Raw genomic sequence first — 22,910 nt, 5'->3', positions numbered from 1 at the left:
ATGTGTTGGTAAGCGCATAACTCAACAACGCCTGGACCAATTTGGCCAAATCTTTTTTTCAAATGTTCGTTGAAGTTCAATGATGGTTTTTACGGCGAGAAAAATTAGAATTATTGCTGGAAAAACCCTAAAAATAACCCTTTTCTTTTTCCCATACAAATGATTTGTAACTAAAACGTAGTCAATTTGAGCTTTATTGCTATGGTATAAAGTTCATATTAAACTAGCTGGTTTACCCGGCTTCACCCAGGAGGTATTCAACTATTATATATAAAAAAAATGAGAATGAAAAAAATACAATTTTCTTATATTATACCTTTTTTATTTATCTATATATATATTGGCTTCGCAACTTCTTATCCAATTCTCATACAGTTTTTTTTAAATGAAAGAGGATATCACGGTTTTAGGCATAAATAAAGTCCGATAATGTTAGTCAATAATAAGTTATCTATACATATAATCCAAATACCACTGACTCACTGATCGCTGTATCTCAAAAATTATTAACTACTCAACGTAAGTTTATCGATAAAAATAATCTCATGCATCGCGCGTACACCAATACTCCTATTTTATTATAATGAACGATAAAATGCACACCGATAACATAAACCAATACACATACAAATTCTATTTGTAGAATTAATTTGGACTTGTGTATAAAGTTATAAATATAGTTTCGATTTATTCTTATCTACACGACGACGACGACGAACAAAAAGGATAGGTTGCAGGTAGCTGGAAACCCGCGGGCCGCCGTGCCGCACAATACGTATTGGCAGTTTAATGTCGCGTTCCGAACCTCGCGTTTCTTTTGTATTAGTTTCGGCACGCGAGATAAAATGCATCAGTTTCCACGTCATTACATCAGTCAAACAAAAATCGCGTTACCAACAGTGTTTTATTATTTTTAAATAAATAAAACAATTCGTACGGCTTAAAAGGATTTGACTTCAAGTCATATCAAATTTAAAAAAAAAAAAGTTGTCTGTTACCTAATCTACTGGGTTTGCTTTTGTCAACTGATACACGAAACAAATTCGTATATCGTGTTTTGTGCAGAGTGTTTAGTTAGTTAGTGTTTGTTTAGTTCGTGATTAGTGAAAAAATAATTTATATTTGATATGCCTCCTATAAGACGAAGCAATTTAGGTAGAAGAACCAGAAATGCTACAAACCAAGCTAATTACCGATCTAATCGTACTGCACAAGAACGTGACGACGGAAATGAACGTGAAAGAATTCGGATATCACAAACGCGTGAAGCGCGAGCGCGACATTCAACTAATAATCGCGCAAGTTTGAATCGAGCTGCTTTCAGTTACGATGTGTCAATTGACTACAGTAACTACCAATGTGTTGTTATTGGTTCTATGAACTCGGTTTGCTCACACTGTAAGGCATTAAAATACAAAAACGAAGCCAATGGATTGTGTTGCGCAAATGGTAAAGTGAAATTGATACCATTGGATCCACCACCAGAACCATTGTACTCATTGGTTTCAGGAATAGGAACAGATTCTATACACTTTTTGACACATATCCAACAATATAACAATTGCTTTCAAATGACTTCATTTGGGGCAACAAATGTAATTCGGGAAAATTTTATGCCAACTTTCAAGGTATGTATTATAGCAGTTACTCATAATTATTTTAGCGAACAAAATTTTCTGTCACCAAAGTTAAGATGTGTGACTAATCTTCAATTTCTTAATCATTACGAAATATATCACTTAGTCATCATATTATATGGTGATTCAGTTTCAGTGACACTTTTATTATATTTTATATTTGATAGATATGTATTAGTTAAAACTAAATATATACTTTTTAAGATCAAATATTATTTAAGTTTGATCACTGACAATCCATTAATTTATACCACACCATTTTTTTTATTTACAGATACAAGGGCAAATATATCACAGAGCAGGTTCACTGTTACCAGTGTCAGATAGCGACAACAAATTCCTGCAAATTTATTTTATGGGCAATTCACCACAAGAAATTGATCTGCGTTGTGCACATAACAATTTAGTAAAGAGGTCTATTGTAGAACAATTACAAACTTTATTTCATCAACACAATCAATTGATTATATTGTTTAAAACTGCACTGGATCTGATGCCATCCGATAATCACAAAATTGTAATCAGAGCTGATAAAACACCTGCAGGTCAACATACAAGACGTTTTAATGCACCAACTATTGATGAAGTTGCTATCGTTGTAGTTGGAGAAAACTTGGAATCCCGTGATATTGTTTTACATCATCGGAATGATCAATTACAACGTATAAAGGAAACACACCGCTCATAGGATGCACTGCAATATCCCATTATATTTTGGCAAGGTGAAGATGGCTACGATTTTCAATAAAAATGATAAATCCCATTACAGGTAACTAAAATATTAGTTTAGCTATGGCGATAATATCTCAGTCATTATATTATGTATTTTAATTTTATATTTGAATGTTATTAAAACAAAATCTATTTACAGGTTCTGAAACCAACAAAAAAGTCAGTTCAATGAACTATTATTCATACCGCCTAATGATTCGGGAAAATGAAGATAATCACATATTAAAATGTCGGCGATTATATCACAAATATGTTGTTGACATGTATGTTAAAATTGAAACGGAGAGATTAACATTCATCAGGTTGAATCAAACCAAACTCCGATCTGAAGAGTATATTCACCTTCGAGATGCGATTAATACTGATGGAAATGCACAGAATGTCGGTCGGATGACTATTCTTCCAGCAACATACATCGGAAGCCCTCGGCATATGCACGAATATGCTCAAGATGCCATGTCGTATGTTCGTCATTATGGTACAGCAGATTTGTTCATCACATTTACATGCAATCCGCAATGGATAGAAATCAAGCAGGAGTTATTCTCTGGGCAATCACCCATTGATCGTCATGATATTACAGCCAGAGTCTTTAGACAAAAGTTGAAATCTTTAATGGATTTCATCGTAAAACATAATGTGTTTGGTGAGACACGCTGCTGGATGTATTCTGTGGAATGGCAGAAACGAGGATTGCCACATGCACACATTTTGATTTGGTTGGTTGAAAAGATAAGGCCAAATTAAGTTGATGCAGTGATATCAGCTGAAATCCCTAATGTACAAGTAGATCCTGGATTGCATGAGGTAGTTATCAAAAACATGATACATGGTCCCTGCGGAACTCTTAATCAAAATTCACCGTGTATGATGGATGGTAAATGTTCAAAACGATATCCACGGACATTAATATCGGAAACAATTACTGGTAATGACGGTTATCCATTGTATCGTCGCAGATCGACAGCAGACAATGGAAAATCAACAATTGTCAAATTAAATCAACAAGATATTGAAATAGATAATCGTTGGATTGTTCCATATTCACCCATTTTATCAAAGACATTCAAATCACACATCAACGTTGAATCTTGCCATTCAGTGAAATCTATTAAATACATTTGCAAATATGTAACCAAAGGGAGTGATATGGCTGTGATTGGAATTGGTGCAGAGAATTCCAATGATGAAGTTACCCAATACCAAATGGGCCGCTATGTCAGTAGTAATGAAGCAGTTTGGCGAATATTTTCTTTTCCTATTCATGAGAGACACCCTTCTGTTGTTTACTTAGCTGTGCATTTAGAAAATGGACAAAGAGTGTATTTTACAGCACAGAACGCAGTACAAAGAGCTGCTCAGCCACCATCTACTACATTAACCAGTTTTTTTGAGACATGCCAAAACGATGATTTCGCACAAACATTGCTATATTCTGAAATGCCAAAATATTATACCTGGAATCAATCCTCAAGGAGATTTATACGACGGAAACAAGGAAAACCAGTTCCAGGATATACAGATGTATATTCCACCGATGCGATTGGCCGGATTTATTCAGTACATCCAAGCAATGATGAATGTTTTTATTTACGACTGCTATTAGTCAATGTACGTGGCCCAACATCTTTCCAACAGTTACGAACTGTTGATGGTGAATTGTGTGGATCCTACAGAGAAGCCTGTCAACGTTTGCAATTGCTTGAAAATGACACTCATTGGGATCAAATTCTCAATGATGCTGTAATATCATCACACGCTCATCAAATACGAACATTGTTTTCTATAATCATATCTACATGCTTCCCATCAAACCCAATTGATTTGTGGATCAAGTACAAAGATTATATGTGTGATGATATTTTGTATCAAATACAGAATAGAATGGGAAATCCAAATATACAAATCAGTGAAGAAATTTACAATGAAGCATTGATTTCAATTGAGGACATGTGCTTGATAATGTCAAACAAACTATTAATTCAATTAGGCCTGACCGCGCCCAATCGTCCAATGCATGACGCTTTTAACCAAGAGTTGCATCGAGAAAGACTGTATGATCTCAACGCTTTGAAAGAATTAATTCAAACAAATCTTCCACTGTTAAATGAACAACAGAAGTATGTATTTGAAACTCTTATGAAAGTAACAAATGATGAAACTGGAGGGATTTACTTCTTAGATGCACCTGGTGGTACAGGAAAAACTTTTTTGATTTCATTAATATTACCAACAATTCGCTCACAAAATAAAATTGCACTTGCACTCGCTTCGTCGGGAATCGCAGCAACTTTGCTTGAAGGTGGTCGAACAGCCCATTCAGCACTTAAATTGCCATTAAATATACAAAGCAATGAAACTCCAACCTGCAACGTTTCGAAGAACTCTGCAATGGCAAAGGTTTTGCAGCAATGTAAATTGATTGTTTGGGATGAATGCACGATGGCACATAAAAAATCTTTGGAGGCTTTAGACAGAACCTTAAAAGATCTACGGAGCAATAATAACCGATTTGGTGGTGCAATGATTTTATTAGCAGGAGATTTTCGTCAAACATTGCCGGTGATTCCACGATCAACGCCAGCTGATGAACTCAATGCATGTCTAAAGTCCTCCAGTTTGTGGAAACATGTCAAAGTACTTCATTTAAGCAAGAATATGCGTGTCGAGTTGCAAAATGACCAATCTGGAAACATATTCTCTAAACAACTCATTGACATTGGTAATGGCAAATTTCCTATAGACATGTTGACTGGCTGCATTAACTTTCCTCAAAGTTTTTGTCAGTTAACTCGATCAAAAGATGAACTTATTCAGAAGGTGTTTCCAGATGTTTCTCAAAATTACAGAAACCATGATTGGTTGAGCGAACGAGCTATACTGGCTGCAAAAAACATAGATGTAAATGAATTAAATTTCAAAATTCAAGAACAAATTACAGGCGAATTGAGGATATATAAATCAGTTGATTCGGCTACTAATCAAGATGATGTAGTCAACTATCCACCGGAATTTTTAAACTCGCTGGATTTGCCAGAATTGCCACCTCACAATCTTCAATTAAAGGTTGGATCGGTGGTTATAATGTTGCGAAATATCAACCAACCGCGTCTTTGCAACGGTACACGGTTAGCGATAAAAAAATTACTAAACAATGTGATAGAAGCAACTATACTCAAAGGAAAGTATAAAGGAGAAGATGTTCTCATACCGCGCATCCCAATGATTCCGACTAATGTGCCATTTGAGTTTAAACGACTACAGTTTCCAGTGCGTCTTGCTTTTGCTATGACTATAAACAAGTCCCAGGGGCAATCATTAAGTGTTTGTGGTATTAATCTAGAAAACCCATGTTTCTCCACATGGTCAATTGTATGTTCTGTTCCGTGTTGGAAACCATCAGATTTGTTATCTATGCGCCAGGTAATCAAACAAAACATCGTATACCACAAAGCACTACAATGATAATAATAATATTATGATTCACATGATTAACAATAAAGCGATTACTTACTTTAAATCCTTATATATGTTTTATTTAATATTTTATTCACAACGCCCTATCACAGGGTGACGTTCTGTTCAGGAGAATTTTTAAAATACGTAGGCACAAAACTGCCACATTACAAATCTTTTTGACAGGACGAAGTCTGTCAGGTCATAGTATATTATTAATATATATTTGTAACTAGAAAATAATTAAATTTGACAATTTTTCAAAATCAAACATAAAACTTATAAAAACTTGCGTTGATTTTTAATATTTTTCAGCCTTATTGTAACAATAATATGTGCGAGCCTTGAATTAAATTTTCGCGCTTGCCAACAAATTTTATAATTACTAATTTATCAAACTATAGAAAAATTGAAAATGTTCGTAAACAGCTCAAAAGTGAAAATTTTTGAAAATGAATCAAGTATAATTGATACAAAGATATAGTATAAATTATTAAAGTATCTACAGTTATTTTTTAATTACAACATAAGAAAATCGCTAAATGATTTTTTTTCTCGTGTCAGGCATCATATAATTAAATTTAAAACAAACTTGTAATTTAAGAAACAAAACTAAATAAATAATATCAAATAAGTAAAATATGAATAATAATAACACACTAATATAATGGTAACAAGTATTGCGCGCTAATTATATATTTTCTTTGGTCCAGTATATGGCTGTATTTACCGCCTTCTTGTTGCCTATCATAAGGTCCTCTTGTGTACATGGACTTGGCCCTCTTGGGCAGACAAGTAGGTGTGACGTTGTCTGATCTTGCCCACATATACAAGTTATGTCTTGTTCTCCATATCCCCATTTTCTCATATTTTCTTTTGTCCGTCCTACACCAACACGCAGTCTGTTCAGTGTCTTCCATACCGGCCAGTCTAGGTTGTTACCATGAGGTAATCTTTCTGCTGGTTCCAACCATCTTTTACCATTGGTGTCCGTGATCAGTTTTTTCCACTCATTTAGCCTGCTTAGTAAAGGTGTTTCCGTTAGCTCTTCAGTTATCTTTAGGAAGGACTTTCTTGATTTCAGACGAGAAGTGGGGTCATTTTGGCCGTACATGGGGTGCCTCGTGTCTCTCTTTTGTTTACCGCGTTCAATTTTAGAGGATATCAGACGTCGAACTGATGGTGGTGAGATACCTGCTAGTAGATAAACTTTGTCCATTGGTGTATTTCTTAGGCATCCTGTGATTAGTCGACGTGTTGTATTTAAGGCGATATCTATTTTCTTCGCGTGAGTAGAGCTTCTCCAGACCGGGCATGCATACTCCCCTACTGAGTAGCATAGTGCCATCGCTGAAACCCGTAACGCATGTGGTTGTGCGCCCCATGCTGATCCCGTTAATTTCCGTATAAGACCGTTCCGGGTATTGATTTTCTTACTCGTTTTTTCGCAATGGGTCTTGTATGTTAGTGTTCTATCCAATGTCACGCCTAAATATGTGGGTGTGCTACAGTGAGTTAGTTCTACATCTTCCCATTTCACTATCAATTTTCTGTTGGCCTGCTTGTTTTTCAAGTGGAAAGCACTTACATTGGTTTTACTAGGATTTGGCTTCAGATAATTTGCCCTATAGTAGTTTCCTAAACGGTCCAGTGTTTTAGAAAGTTTTGTTTCCACTACTTCAAAACTATCTTCTTGTACAGCAATTGCCGAATCATCTGCATATACATAGTGTTTTATGTTGTTATCCGTAGATATGGGCTGGTCATTGGTATAGATATTAAAAAGCGTGGGGGCCAAAACGCTTCCCTGTGGTAGCCCATTTCTTATATTTCTCCATCTGCTGTTTTTTCCCGGCTAGTGTTACAAAAAATCTTCGGTTACTCAGTAATGTTTGAATGATTTGCGTAAATTTGTAGTCTCTGGTTATCTGGTATACTTTAGAAAGCAATAAGCCATGGTTAACCGTGTCGTACGCGGACGACAGATCGATAAAGGATACCCCGGTAACTTTCTTCTCTTCGAACCCATTTTCAATATATTGGGTTAGGTTTAATACCTGCCCCGTACATGATTTCCCCGGACGGAAACCAGCTTGTTCCTTTATGAGTTGGTCATCAATGGCAGGGCATAGTCTGTTTAGAAGAATTCTTTCGAGTAGTTTGTATGTGTGACATAATAGAGAGACTGGCCGGTAGCTAGATGGAATATCAGGTTCCTTACCTGGCTTCAGCAGAGCTATTACTTTCGCCTTCCTCCAGATCTTCGGGATCTTTAAAGTACTCCTGATATTATTAAAAAGACTTAGCAGCCATAGTCTTGTGGTTTTTCCAAAGTGTTTTATCTGTTCTGAGAACATGTTATCTAACCCGGCCGCTTTCCCATTCTTTAGTGTCTCCATAGCATCGTCAAGTTCCGTAAGTAGGATCGGATTTCCAAGTTCATGCGTTTCATTGTTTTCCGTTCGTATAATCCTCGGTTTATAAGGTCTGGGTTTTGTCATTTTATTTTTACCGTTCATTAGAAGATGGTGTGCAATTTGGTTTAGTGTCATTAATGGAACCTTTGGTTTTTCTCTTGGATAACTGTCTAAGCGCTTAATGAGGTTCCATGCTTTCTTACTACTCCTTTTCATATCTACTTCTGTTAGTAGGTCACACCAGCGTTTCCTTTTCACCTCAGTTAATAAGTTCATTAGTTCTTCTCCCTTTTCTATCGTATCCTCATCGAATGGGTCGGCCTCATATTTATCGGTGTATTATTCTAGAGTTTCTACTAAATCAGGTGTTAACCCTGGGATGTGCTTTATTCGGCAGCCTCTTGGTATATATTTTCTGGAGATGGTTTTTACTAACTTTGTAAAGGGTTCATAGTTCTCATTTACTGGTTCCAGTGTGGTTACCGCATCATCTAGGGCTTTAGTAAAGGTGTCCCAGTCTGCTTTTTGAAAGTTATATCTCCTCAAAAATGGAGTGTCACATGGTTTAATCACTGCTGTAATTTTGCACAATATGGGTCGATGTTGCGTGTGTGGTATCGGTCTTCCGATTTCCTTTGTACATTGGGGAGCTATCATATCGCTTACAAATATTATATCGGGGTTATAACCTTTTTTCCATCTACCACTGTTGAATGATGGTGGTAGTTTTGGGTCATGGAATAGTGTTAACCTGTTGGACTCTGCCAAAACTTCAACTTTATCGCCATTATTATCTGTTTCGTCGTACCCCCAGTTGGTATGGTGGCTATTAAAATCTCCTATAATAATGTGAATATTTTTAGTTTCGAAGTTAGCTGGTTTGTCGAATGCAAATGTTGAGTTAGGAGGTTTGTAAATAGAGGTCACAGTGCATTTTCCAACTTCTATAGTGAGAATCTCAATGTCATCTATCTCTGTTATTTGGCTTGTCGTTACATCAATTGAGGAGCGGACAAATATAGCGCTTCCATACTTCCTGTGTGGGCGTATTGCAACGAGCTTCATCCCATTGATTCTTGGATTATTCATACCTTCATTCCTATGTGTTTCTTGCACACATAGCACGTCACATGAATTTTCTTTACATAATTCAGCAAGCAGTTCTTCCTTATTTGAGTTTATACCCTCAATGTTACATGAGGCGATCGTCAGTGCTGGCCCTGATAAGGGCCGTTTTTTATCTAGTTTTGTAGAGATCATATGCACCTGGGTTTGAAAAAATTAGCCGTTAGAAACGTTGCCTGGGGTACACCACGTAGAGGTTTTTTCCATGTACCCCATACATAGTATAAAACTATAAAAGATTTGTGAATAATTTATATACTAGCTTATACTTATACATATTTTTGATTCTTATTAAATGACTACAATTAACATGAAACGATTCGAATAAAATTTGAATTTTTTTTTAACAACACTGCCATACTGCGATACGTTCAATATTTTAAAAAACACGCGTTTTTAGTATACACGAAAATAAAAAAAAACCATTGCATAAGAAATTATTATACAATAATTATTATTATTATTATTTGTATAATAATAAAATTGAATTACAATCATGATATACGAAATACGAATATCTTATATAAAGAATAACATGGTGCACATTATACACGCTTCTATGATTGTATGGTTTTATATTATGCTTAAGTCTACTCGTATAATAAACTAGCTGTTTCCGTGTACATTTTCTCCGTAAAAAATGCATCCCAGTTAAATTTGTTGTCAACATTTTAACATTTAGCGTAACATATGAAGTTAAATATATTTTTCGTTTTCTAATTTGGCGAAGGAATAGATGTAAGATGATATTTTCGACATATCAACTTAATAGCTGTTCCGCCAAGCATTGATTTTTTCAGACCATTTAACTGCAACATTTTTTTTTTTTTGTTGAAAGACCCAAATTCCCGTAATTTCTTTACATTTTAAACCAAAAACCAATACTCATAAAGTTTCATTAGTGTGAATCAAAAATAACAAAAATGTTTTGTATTGTATACTACATCAATTATTCACTAATATACTAATTTTTAATAATATAATATTATTAAAAATTAGTATTTATTAGTTATAACTAACAATAATTGATAACACGGATGATCAAAAATATCTTTTTGAGCATATTTGCCGATTATTTAAAAAAATTATAACTCAATTTTCAATTAACTTTTAGAATCATGATTGAACTTACTTAGTAATTTACTCTTTCATAACAAAAAAATCAAGACAATCCGACGTATAGTTTCAGAGAACATGTGTGACAAAGATTTTCATTTTCACATTTATATTTATAGATATACGAAATTAATTTTAACAACAAATAAAAATTTTCTGAGAATAGGAAGAAAATAATTTATTTAAGTGGAAATAATATCATAAATAAAAAAAAAAAACGAGAAACTGAACAAATAAGGGTAAAAAACAAAAAAAGTTTTTGAGTGAAAAGTAATGCAATTATTGTTGTACAAGAATCGTATATACGTCACGCACGCAAACATTTTTAACAAACGACGATGTAATAATAATGTGCCCGGAAATTTTTTGGAGTTAATCGCTTTTATTATTTATCAATCAATAAACGTAGAATGTATATGTTACGGTAAATGATGTTAAATGGAAATTAACGTTATTCACCGGTTATTAACGTTATTTACCAAATATACAGGTAATTATCGTTATAAACTGGATAATCACGTTAATGACCAAATACACAGGTAATTGATGTTATAAATCAGATAAGCGCATGAATCTCAAATACAACAATTTGAAAAATTATGTAAGTACCCAGATATTTTTAAAAATAGAATAAATGCATTATTATTTTTTATTTATTTTTACAAGTTTTACTCCCATGACATTTAATATAACATAATTTTTCAGCCCCAAGGTAGGCACAATGCTTATTGTTAGAGCTGGAATTTTGATGCAAAGGCATCTTTTTTTCTGATGTTTTGAAACGTTGATCCGTAAGTACAAAATGCTATTGTTGATTACCTATGCATAACTATTATAGGTATGAAATTATTAAAAAGTTATGTACAGATATATAACAGTTTTATATAATATATACCATACTATAATGGAATTTAAAATTATAACATAAAATATTATAATAGAAGTTGATATCTATATTATATGTATTATGAATTTTTTTGTCGCCAATCTGTAAATATAATGCAGTAAAAATGTCATAATACTAGTAAAAATTAATATTACTTAACTCTGAATATTACGTTAAAATGTAGCTGAAAACCCATGTAATTTATTCAATTGCATATTATTTATCATACAGAATGCATTTAAAATAAAAGTATGTATATTAACTAGATTTATGACATATTGACTGCAGTATACATTGAATCCAACAAGTGAACAGGATAATTTACTATATAAATAAATAATATAGATATTATTGGTAAAAATATTAATGTTTATTATTATTAAAAAAAAAAAAAAAATATTGCAATCTTGCAAATAAATATGTATAAATAATGAGATAAATAATAATTAAATATTATTCAGAAATTCTTCAATTTTTGTCACTGTCACCAACAGCATCTTCATCTAGCAGTATTCTTCTGGCCTTTTCTTTTTTCCTGATAATCAAATAATTATGACATAATAGTTTTATTGATTAATTACAATTAATATTAATAAATGTATTCTTATGCTTCTTCTCTTTTAAATCTCTGTGGAGCTTGAACCAACCACTTTGCAACAATATCTCCATACATTTTGTTGGTTAGATCAGCCTTAGTAAAACGAACAAGTACTGAGAACAAAAAATTGTAACTAAAGAAAAAATAACACTATATATAAACTTTTATGTTTACATAAATATATATATTATAGATATATAATTATTATATTATTACTTGTATGAACTAAAAGTACAAATAAGCATGCATATATTTATTTTATAATTTATTTGAGTACAGTTAACTAACTTAAAACGGCTTTATTAAATTGTCTAAATTCATTGCTGAATGAACTTTTTGATCCTTTTCCTTTCCAACTGTACTGACAAGCTAACTGGTTAGAAATTACATATGATAGTGCGTTGTTAATTATATCTTCATAATCAGTTCCTCCTAATCTTTTGAGATCATTCACCTAAATAATGTATAAAAAATTCCAATATTTCATTTAAATAATGACATGACTTAAAACAGAAAAAAGAGCATAAATGTCAACCTGCATTAATTAAATATGAAAGGTAGTATAATACCAGTAGTGCTAGTACAATAATTATATACATATAATTACAAATTATTAGTTTTATATTCTAACCAAGCCAACTAATAGTCATATAAATTTGTTAAAAATGAAGCAGTTATATCGATCAATATTATTTAATAATTACCTTTTTCAGATGACTTTTGTTTATTTATTTCAGTTTGGCATATATTTGAACTTTGAACTTCTGTTAACAGTTTCAAATGTACTAATTAGATACAATTGTACAATAATTAAGTTACATAAATTCAATATTTAATTTAGATTTAAAAAAGTACTCTGCAGTTATAGCTAGCTGGTGGTATATTAGGTATAATAGTATTAGTTATTAGTGTTGTACATACTTTTTGTCATCGATTTAGGAGTGAAATTAATTGTTTCAACGATTGGATCTGGAAACAGTGGAAACTGAGAAATTATAATATCTTCATGTACATTATGTTGAGCTACAAAATAAAACACAAAAAACTATATATTTTTAATTAATATATTGATAATTTCCATTTGTATTACTTTGGTCTTCAGAAGTTGATTGAGTTTTTAACAAATTTGTATTTTCAATATCATCATCTTTTTGGTCGCTTGTAGTACTATCAGAATCAGATTCGGATAATTTATTAAATAAGTTTTTTTTTGCTCTTAGTTGCCTTTTAGCTCGTTTAGCCTTAGGATCTGCATCACTAGCACTTTCTACTTCTGAATACTTTTCAGCTATTTTTAATTTATGCATTCCTTCTTGGTATGTGTCTGTGTAATAAATTAAGTTATAAGCAAAAGTTTAGTGTACAATATACAGCACACGAAGTCTTATAATTAAGAATATACTAAGTGCACTAACTAATTGTTAAGAATATAAAGAAATTTAGTTGATATAGATACCTATTCTATATTATTTATATAAATGCAATAATTATACTTGTTCTGCACAAAACTTTTTTGATAGGATATATTCCCCAAGATGGATCATTAGACCTAGGCACAACTTGACTTGATACCATTTTAGAATATATCATTTTGTTTTCAATTAAAGGCCAATGACATTTTTTGCGATCTGCAGCTAACCAAATTGTAGGAACTAGATTGATGCCATCAGTAAATTCAACAACACTGTACTCCATAATTAATTATTGTATCGTATTAATACCTATAATTATATATTAATGAACACAATTAAAATAATATATTAAATATTTACAATTTTTAAAATATTCCTTTTGGATATGATATAATATAATGTATTTACAGTTTAATTAATTTTCATATTAGGTATGTAGTTGTATACACATTATATAATAGCATGTATAGCACAAATTTAACTTGTACTCGATGTTTAGTAGGTATAACTGAATTATGGAAACTCGTCGCGATCTTTTTGAATTTATGCAAACAATTGAGGGTGACAGTAGTACAAAAATTCAATATGTGCAAAATAACATAAATAAGGTGTTTAAATGTGACCAATATTCTGATGAAATCTTGGATTCTATTAAACAAGCCATATATCGTGTTTGCAGCGAAATTTTTAAACGATGGAAAAAAAGTAATAGGACCAAAGTCATTTTTTATAAAAATAATTCTGAATGGTTAAAAAAAACAATTTACGAAGTATCCAAGAATTCCACTAAAACCACTGATGAATTACCTTCTACATCTAAAGGGGGTCGCCCAGAAATACCTTTTGAATTGTGCAGTGAAAGATCAAAGCGTAGAAAAACGGAAACATTTCGAACACAAATTTCTAAATCTGAATTGACATATGCTGCGACTATGACTTTACGATCATTGGGAGAAGAGGATGCTGCAAAACTATTAAAAGAATCTACTAGCACTACTCCTACTAGGGCATCTAAAATCCGAAAATGTTGGGAAAATAAAAATAAAAAAATTAATGTCACTCGCATGAACGAAGACAAAGCATTGTCCTTACTAGTTAATGCTAAATTAAGTAAACATCAGTATCAACTTATTAGGTCAAATACCATAGAAAACGATTCTGATATATACCCACCTTATAATTTAATAAGAGAAGCAAAAACACGGTGCTATCCCCCAAAAGAAGCGTTTAAAATTACAGAGACTCTAGCTGAAATCAATCTTCAAGAACTTCTTGATCACACGGTTTTTCGTATAATACAATGTCAGTGGAGTGTAGTTGATAGTTTTTCAGTCGAAAATATTACTTCTATGATTTTGATTACGAAATGGGGTTTCGATGGCAGTACAGGTCATAGTGAATATAAGCAAATATGTACCGAAGATTTTGATGACTCAAAAATACTCTTAACATCATTAGTACCTATTCAATTATTTATAAATACATCTTATTCAAACAAACAAATTATATGGAAAAATCCTCGGCCGTCCTCTACAAGGTATTGTCGACCGATTCGTTTTCAGTTTAAAAAAGAAACAACAGAAGTAAATTTAAATGAAAAAGAATATGTCGAAAATCAAATTAAAGAATTAAAACCAACAAAATTATCGATAAATAACTATAATATAGATATTTTACATGATATGCAGCTTACAATGATCGATGGGAAAGTTTGTAATGCGATTACATCCACCACTTCAGCACAAAGATGTTATATTTGTAATGCTACACCAATCGAAATGAACAAAATCGAAAAAGTTATGAATAAGGAGATAGACCCAACGACACTTCGTTTTGGCCTTTCAACTTTGCATGCGTGGATTAGGTTTTTTGAATATTTTTTACACGTTTCTTATCGTCTAGATATAAAAAAATGGCAAGTAAGAGGTGAAGACAGATCCAAAGTTTTATCAAGAAAAAAAATAATCCAAGAAAAATTTAAAAACATTATGGGGTTAAAAGTAGATTATGTTAGATCAGGTGGTGAAGGAACATCCAATGATGGAAATACTTCTCGTCGATTTTTTGATGAACCTTCAAGGGCAGCTGAAATAACGGGAAAAAAAAGAAACCCTTATTATACGTTGTGCAACAATTCTTAAAGCTATGTCATGTGGTTATGAAATAAATGTAAAAGCATTCAGTGAATACGCAATTGAAACTGCTAAATTGTTAGTAAAGGAATATCCTTGGTACTATATGCCAGCTTCTGTACACAAAATATTATTACACGGGTCATCTGTAATTTCTGCTGCTTTACTTCCTATTGGTCAAATGTCCGAAGAAGCACAAGAAGCACGCAATAAAGACCTTAAAACTATTCGTGAAAATAATGCTAGAAAATGTTCTAGAATCGAAACAAATGAGGACCTGTTACATGGACTATTAGTGTCATCTGATCCGCTTATTTCAAGTCTCAGAAAATTACCTCCCAAAAAAATGTCATCATTTTCAAAAGAAGTATTACAACTACTGACTGCAGTTGAACCAACAAACGATTTCGTGGAAAATAGTTCAAGTGACGGAAATTAATACAAAATATGTTTGTTACTGTATTTAATATTTTTTTTATTTTTATTTTTTATATGAGTTATAAACAATTTACAAAGTTATCATTTGTTTAGTTAATAATATGTAAGTTTCACTCTTTAATAAATTATATATTTTCAAAAATCAGATTTAAAAATAATTATTACAAAATAATCTATTTCAGAAAAATAACTATATGTAGTAAAAATATCGTTAAAATGAATAAAAATGTATATTAAATATAAAAACCACTTTAAATTCATATTTGTGTAATTAATTAATATAAAAAATTAAAAGTTAAATTGTTTTATAAAATATGTAGTTTTGGCCACAAAAGTATGATATCTGGCCCACTGTGCATCGATGGGTAAATAGGAACACGTTTTATAACATTTTTTAAAAAATAACTTTTGGACATAGAGTAATTATTTTTTATCTCAAAACTGCCCCATTGTTCATCCCTTTCAAAAATACTTCCAAAAAAAAAAAATCTTTTAAACTGAAGGTTTTATTGCAAAAACCGTTCCTATTCGCCCCATTTTACGGTACAACACATTTCCCGAGATAAACACGTTTCAGGATTACGTCGTCGAGAACTTAAATCGGACCAACAGGTATCCACAATGCAATTTATAAATGAAAATCAGCTATCTCCGTTTTCTTATGAGTTGACTAATGCCTTTCTTTCGGCCAATATATCACTTAATAAACTTGAAAATCCAATATGAAAAGGTTTTTTAGAGAAGTGAAGTATACCAATAAATCAATTCCTGATAGATCGTCAATTAGAAAAAATTATGTGAGTAAATGTTACAATAATACCATGAATAAAATAATTCAATATGTAGGAGATAAAAAAATTTGGGTTTCTTTGGACGAAACAACAGACGCAGAAGGACGTTTTGTTGCAAACTTCATCGTAGGTACGTTAGAAGTCGGTTGTCCTGGAAAAACATTTCTTTTAAACTGTGAGGTATTAGAAAAAGCGAACCATTCTACTGTTGCTAAAATGTTCAATAATTCTCTATCTTTATTGTGGCCAGGAGGTATTCAATATGACTACGTATTACTATTTGTAAGTGATGCAGCACCTTACATGGTGAAAGCTGGAAAGTCAATCCAGTCATTTTATTCAAAAATGATACATGTGACTTGTATTGCACATGCACTTCATCGAGTCGCTGAAGAAATAAGAGAGAATTTTTCGAAAGTAGATAAATTAGTTTCAAATGGGAAAAAAATATTTTTGAAAGCACCTTCCCGCGTAGATAAATTTAGAGAAATAGCAAAAGGTATACCTTTACCGCCGCAACCAGTTATAACTCGTTGGGGAACGTGGTTAAACGCTTCAATTTATTACTGCGAACATTTTGAATCTATCAAAGAAGTTGTCAATGCACTTGACAGTGAAGACGCTATTTCTATTAAAAAAGTGCAAACAGTAATTAAAAGTTCTAGCTTACACAGGAATTTAATTTATATAAAAGCGCATTTCGGTACATTGCCTGAATCAATTACTAAATTAGAAACTCGTGGACAGACTTTATCAGAATCTTTAAGAATATTAGGAGATATAAGAGTTTTAATAAATAAAGCACCAAATGAAATTGGTGCTGCAATAAATAAAAAAATGGAAAATGTTTTAAATAAAAATAAAGGGTTGAAAATACTACAAAATATTTCAAAAATTATAAATGGTGAAAAACCTGATGAAAACAATATACCAGAAGATATAACGACAGACGATATTTCACACTTTAAATATGCTCCAGTATCATCAGTCGAAGTCGAAAGAAGTTTTTCCACTTATAAAAGTATATTATCCGACCAAAGACGATCATTTTTATTTGAAAACATAAGACAGCATATCATTATACAGTGCAATAGCGATTTTGTTCAGGTTAGTATTAATAACAACTAGCAAAAACAAGTTAAAATATTAAAATTTTTTTTTAAATTATTATTTTAGAATGAATAATTATTGAATAAGAAAACAGAAGCATAAAAAAACAAGTAACAACGTACAATAAACAAAAAAAAAAATACTGTAGTGTAATTAAAATTTTTTTTTTCTAATTTAACATATTTTTAACATTAATCAATATAATTTAAATGCACTTTTTTAGTTTTTTTAGTCATTTTTGCATTTTTTTAAGGGCATTTTTTGAAGTTTTTTAGGACATTAAAATCCCAGCCCTACTTATTGTTATTACAGCTAGTCTTGCAATGACAACGCTGGTACCTTCGAGGGCTCGCAACCGAATTATTACTAGCTACTTCCCTCAGTGTCAACTGTCTACCATCTGCTAATTTTATCACATTGTCCATGTCTAATAGATTTTATTTGCAAACAGCTATTTTTGGAATGTGAAATAATATTTTTAGAAAACTATATTCCGTATTTATAAAATAATAAAACAAATTTTAATTTTAATAGTATATTTTTTCATTAAGAATTAACTTACAGAGTTTGTATAAATCATGTTCAACTTGAGTGACAACTGATAGTATATTATGCATAGAACCACGAGCTCTATCAACGTTTGGTATAAATACACATACAGTTAAGCCTATTTCAAGCTGAGGAAACTTTACTTTAGAAAATTTCATCATTTCCTCTCCTTGTTTTTCTAAATTTTTTTTTTGAATTTTTACATGCAATACAAATATTTTCTTGACAATCATCAAAATAATATTTAAAATAATTTTCAAATATTTATATTTTAGTTTTATTTTTGTTATATTTAAAATTCGGAAATTTATCGTTAAATAATTAAAAAATATTTAAGTACCAAGTTCCGAATTTTTTTCTGCGATTTCTATGATTTAATTTCCGATTTTGTCTTCTTTGATGATTGGTTCTTTGGTTATTTTTTTAAATCTTCCGCAATAACCTCTTTTATTTTATAATCAGATCAAAATTTCCCAAATCATACGGTTATTAACGTTATTCACTAGAAAATAACGATAATTCCCACATTCATAGGTAAATAACGTTAATAACCGGCGAATAACGTTAATTTCTGATATAACATCATTTACCGTAACATATATATGTTGGACAATCCATTAACTCTGTTCGTGGACTACCTTCCAATAACGGACGTCAGACACTTTCATATGTATTTTATTAGAAAAATACAAGTAAGCTTTGATGTATAAAATTTACTCATACTCATACATAAGACCATAAGAATCCTAATGAATGGACGCAACATTAGGGTTGCCAGATTTCAAATCTCAAAATACGGGACTAAAAAAATGTCTATTTCAAACACAATAAAACCTCCCTTAACTCTTTCAACAAATTAATCATTAATCGTATTTAAAAATGATATCAGTTTTCCGTATATTTCTATAATAATAGATAATAAAAATAAAAATAAATAATATTAAAAATGTTAACATATTTTATTTGAACAATATTTCAACAGTGTAGACATAAGTATTTATTAGAGTATAAAATAAAAATAAAAATAAAAATACATTTTTAACCTTTTTTAATAAAATAAAAAAATAACAACCCTGTTTAAGATTATTTTTTTTTTTGGCATTACCTAGCCAATAGGAACAAAATCTTAAAAATTATCACATTCAACTTTATAAAATATGAATACACTATACTTAAACTACCTAATTTAAACTTAAAAAAAAAACTAACTGGTTGTTAATAATCATAGTATATTATTATATTTATTTGAAGAATGAATTTCTTTTTTTGATTTCCAATTAAGGCTGGTGTCACACGAGCGTACAAAATGCGCACGTTATGGCGGACGTAATTTTTAACGCGCGTACTAGAGTGGGCACACGAGCGTTGGTATGACGTCCGTTAAAAATAAAATAATTGGAATTGCTACTAAAATAGTACATTCACCATATAATACTTGTGGTAAAAAGTAGTGTTATTAGAATAATTTTTACTTCTAACGATGGATACACATGATGTTTTTACTTTTGGTTCGTTAGTGTATTTATACCTTAAAACAAAACCAAAAAATAGAAAACATTGGGTTCATCCAATCAACAGTGAAAGGCATACTTCAGGACATTACGTGCAACTTTACAAGAAACTACGGCAAGATCCTGTAAAATTTTTCAATTATTTCCGCATGACCATAAGTTCATTTGACGAATTATTATCGTATATTGAATGTGACATACAACGTCAGAACACTAACATGAGGTCAGCCATAGGACCTGAAGAAATGCTTGTCATAACGTTGAGGTAATAATACTTACTTTATAGGTGAAGAATAGATTTTATTTATTACATTTATATTATAATTTCCGTATTATTAAAATATCTGTTAGTAAACTTTTAGAAATATTTTTATTACGAAGATAATATTAATTATACATTGTAGTTATTACATTAAATTATTATAAATTGTATTTTATTTTTAAATGAAATGTATAAATTTTAAGTTTAATTTTTAAAAGTTTGTTTGGTTATAATTTTCTTGCAAATTGAAATTGTCGTTTGAAATTTCATCACGAGAAAATTCTGAGTAGTATGACGCAGCTGATGATGTTACAGACGTTGGACGAACAAAATCATACTCAGGAGTATGAGAAAGTGGTCGAAATGAGGCGGCAGGTGTAGTGTTCAATAGTGATTGAATGTTTGAATGACTGTTGAATGTTCGATTAATATGAGTTTTATTTTTAATGTTATTAAGGAGTTGCATTGTTTGCATTCTAAAACTAAATTTCTGGTCTGCAGTTAACGATTTAACTGTTGGAAGTAGTGAATAAAAGAATGCCATGTCTTCATCTTGTTCCATGGGGTTTTTTGTCACTTTATTATTATGTGACTCCATAAAGTCAACTAGAGCTTGCTCCACATTAGGCTTCTTTCGCTTATTTGTTGATTTTTCGTTTAGAGAAGAGGAAGAACTCTCGGCCATTTGATGATTCAGATGATGATAACTTCCATCCTCAATATTAACCGATGAATTAAGCTCACTTTCATTGATATTAGGCGATGTTGGTTCAGATAGAGGCTGGTCTTCGAAATTTGAATCAGTGTTTCTTAACTCTCTGTTTTTTCCCAGGAAAGACAATTGTTCCCCATAAACATACAACTTTGTTTTTTTTGGCAGCTGAACCAGATCTTGAGTTATTGGTTTGTTTTTTTAAACTTCGCACATAGTTGTCACGAATTGTACGCCATCTACCCATTACATCTAATACTGGAAAAAATGTATTTAAAATTTCAAATATTTGTTTTTATTTTAAATGAATAATTTTAAAGAAATGATAAATTATTGCTTTAATTAAACGATTCTCATCAAATCTTTTTAGTGTACAAAAAAGTGTAAATTTTACAATTCTATATAAAAGTTACGTTTGTAATATTTAGTTTTATAGTTTTTTAATTTTAACAGATACCTAGCTTCCGGCTGCAGTTTTCATAACTGCATTTCAATTTTCGGATAGGAAGATCCACTGCAAGTCAAGTTGTAAGAACAGTTTGCCTAAGTATTTGGAAAAATTTGAAAGAAGTATGCATTCCTATACCAGATGAAAATATGTGGCTCAAAATTTCAGAGGAGTTTAAAATCAGATCAAATTTTCCCAATTGCTTGGGCGCTGTGGACGGTAAACACATCCGTGTTGTAAAACCGGAGAGAAGTGGCTCTTTGTTTATGAACTATAAACACTTTTTTTCAATCGGGCTTATGTCTGTCGCTGATGCAAATTATAAATTCATTTATGTTGACGTCGGGTCATATGGGAAAGATTCTGATTCCACTATTTTTAGAAATTCGGTGCTTTGGAAGAATTTGGAGAGAAATAATTTAAATATTCCTACATCGTCACAAGTACCTGGAATAAATATTCCTATACCTTATGCTTTTATTGGTGATGAAGCTTTTGGTTTAAGCACGCATTTGCTTCGGCCATACTCCGGTACTCATTTGCCAACTCGAAAAAAAATTTTTAACTATCGCTTGACACGTGCTAGACGATATGTGGAGTGTACATTCGGTATACTTTCAAATAAATGGCGTATATTCCACAGGCCTATTAATGTAAAAGTAGATTTTGCTGTCGATATCGTAAAATGTTGTTGTGTATTACACAACTTTGTTCGCGATCGAGACGGATTTAGTTTTGATGATACACTAACTATAAATGGCTTTGAAGAATTTGATGTTTTAGATAATTCAGGAATAAATCGAAATACAAATTTGATTCGTGATACTCTATCTCATTATTTTATGAGTGACGAAGGAAAATTGCCATGGCAGTTTGAAAAAATCTAATAATTTTAATTATTGTTTTAGTTATTATTATTATTATTATTATTTTTTTATTATTTTAGTGTAAAAGCTTATCATATTAATTAAATATTAGTAAATAAAATCTTATAAATAATAAAAATATTTAAAAAATTTGTACCGTGTAATTTATAAGAAACAAAAATAAACATTTAATTTTTAATTTAATTGTGCATCATTCCAAAAAGTTGATAGAAAATATTTGTTTACTTAAAATGTACATTATCATAACATTATATATAATAAAAAACACTTACATATCATTTTTTGTTGTGCTTCGTTTTCATCTGTGAATGAATTAATTAAAGACGACGCTACTTTTATCCATGCCCCATTCTTTTTAAGTTTATCTTTATAGTCTTCATCAGCTGTATTCCACAAGACTTCATATTTTTGGACCTCACTAATTAACAATTCGTTGTCGATACTTAACATTTAAAAAAAAATAATTTAATTACGAAATAATATGAATAATTTCAGTACGAATATAAAGTAAGGAATTTCAGTTGGTAATATTTACTTCAATACGTTCGTACTTTGTGAAAACGTGTGTCAACGTATATTTGAATGCGTATAATTCTAAACGCGCGTTGATAATTCTTGACGTGCGTTCCAGAAAAAATACGTCGATAAGAAATTGACGTCCGCGCGAACGCGCGTTATTTTTAGCGCACGT

General features: G+C 31.2%; 2 protein-coding genes and 1 pseudogene across 2 annotated transcripts; 2 read left to right on the top strand and 1 right to left on the bottom strand.

Moving 5' to 3' along the window:
* Window positions 1-3,191: 3,191 nt before the first annotated feature.
* LOC112592215 lies at window positions 3,192-5,834 on the top strand. Its single transcript, XM_025336228.1, has one exon. The coding sequence runs from the start codon at window positions 3,192-3,194 to the stop codon at window positions 5,832-5,834; it is 2,643 nt and encodes an 880-aa protein (XP_025192013.1).
* Window positions 5,835-11,973: 6,139 nt separating this feature from the next.
* LOC112592213 lies at window positions 11,974-13,662 on the bottom strand. The gene is made up of 5 exons (XM_025336227.1): window positions 13,461-13,662; window positions 13,058-13,291; window positions 12,889-12,990; window positions 12,672-12,731; window positions 11,974-12,080 (listed from the first exon to the last, which is right to left on the bottom strand). Exons 1-5 carry the CDS (start codon window positions 13,660-13,662, stop codon window positions 11,974-11,976), a joined length of 705 nt encoding a protein of 234 aa, XP_025192012.1.
* Window positions 13,663-19,879: 6,217 nt separating this feature from the next.
* On the top strand, window positions 19,880-22,219 carry LOC112592214 (annotated as a pseudogene).
* Window positions 22,220-22,910: the final 691 nt, after the last annotated feature.

The sequence above is a fragment of the Melanaphis sacchari genome, unplaced genomic scaffold (assembly GCF_002803265.2).
Source record: "Melanaphis sacchari strain LSU unplaced genomic scaffold, SCAv2.0 Contig160_pilon_pilon, whole genome shotgun sequence".
In the NCBI taxonomy this organism is placed as follows: Eukaryota; Metazoa; Arthropoda; class Insecta; order Hemiptera; family Aphididae; genus Melanaphis; species Melanaphis sacchari.
This window is presented reverse-complemented; position numbering and strand designations above follow the sequence as displayed.

What these genes read in the sequence shown, in the direction of transcription:
- LOC112592213 (XM_025336227.1), bottom strand. Translation starts at nt 13,662, where the DNA reads ATGGAGTACAGTGTTGTTGAATTTACTGATGGCATCAATCTAGTTCCT. An exon ending in AAAAGTTTTGTGCAGAACAA is followed by an intron (nt 13,292 to 13,460) that starts GTATAATTATTG and finishes TTTATTACACAG; the next exon opens with ACACATACCAAGAAGGAATG. An exon ending in TCCTAAATCGATGACAAAAA is followed by an intron (nt 12,732 to 12,888) that starts GTATGTACAACA and finishes AACTGTTAACAG; the next exon opens with AAGTTCAAAGTTCAAATATA.
- LOC112592215 (XM_025336228.1), top strand. Translation starts at nt 3,192, where the DNA reads ATGATACATGGTCCCTGCGGAACTCTTAATCAAAATTCACCGTGTATG.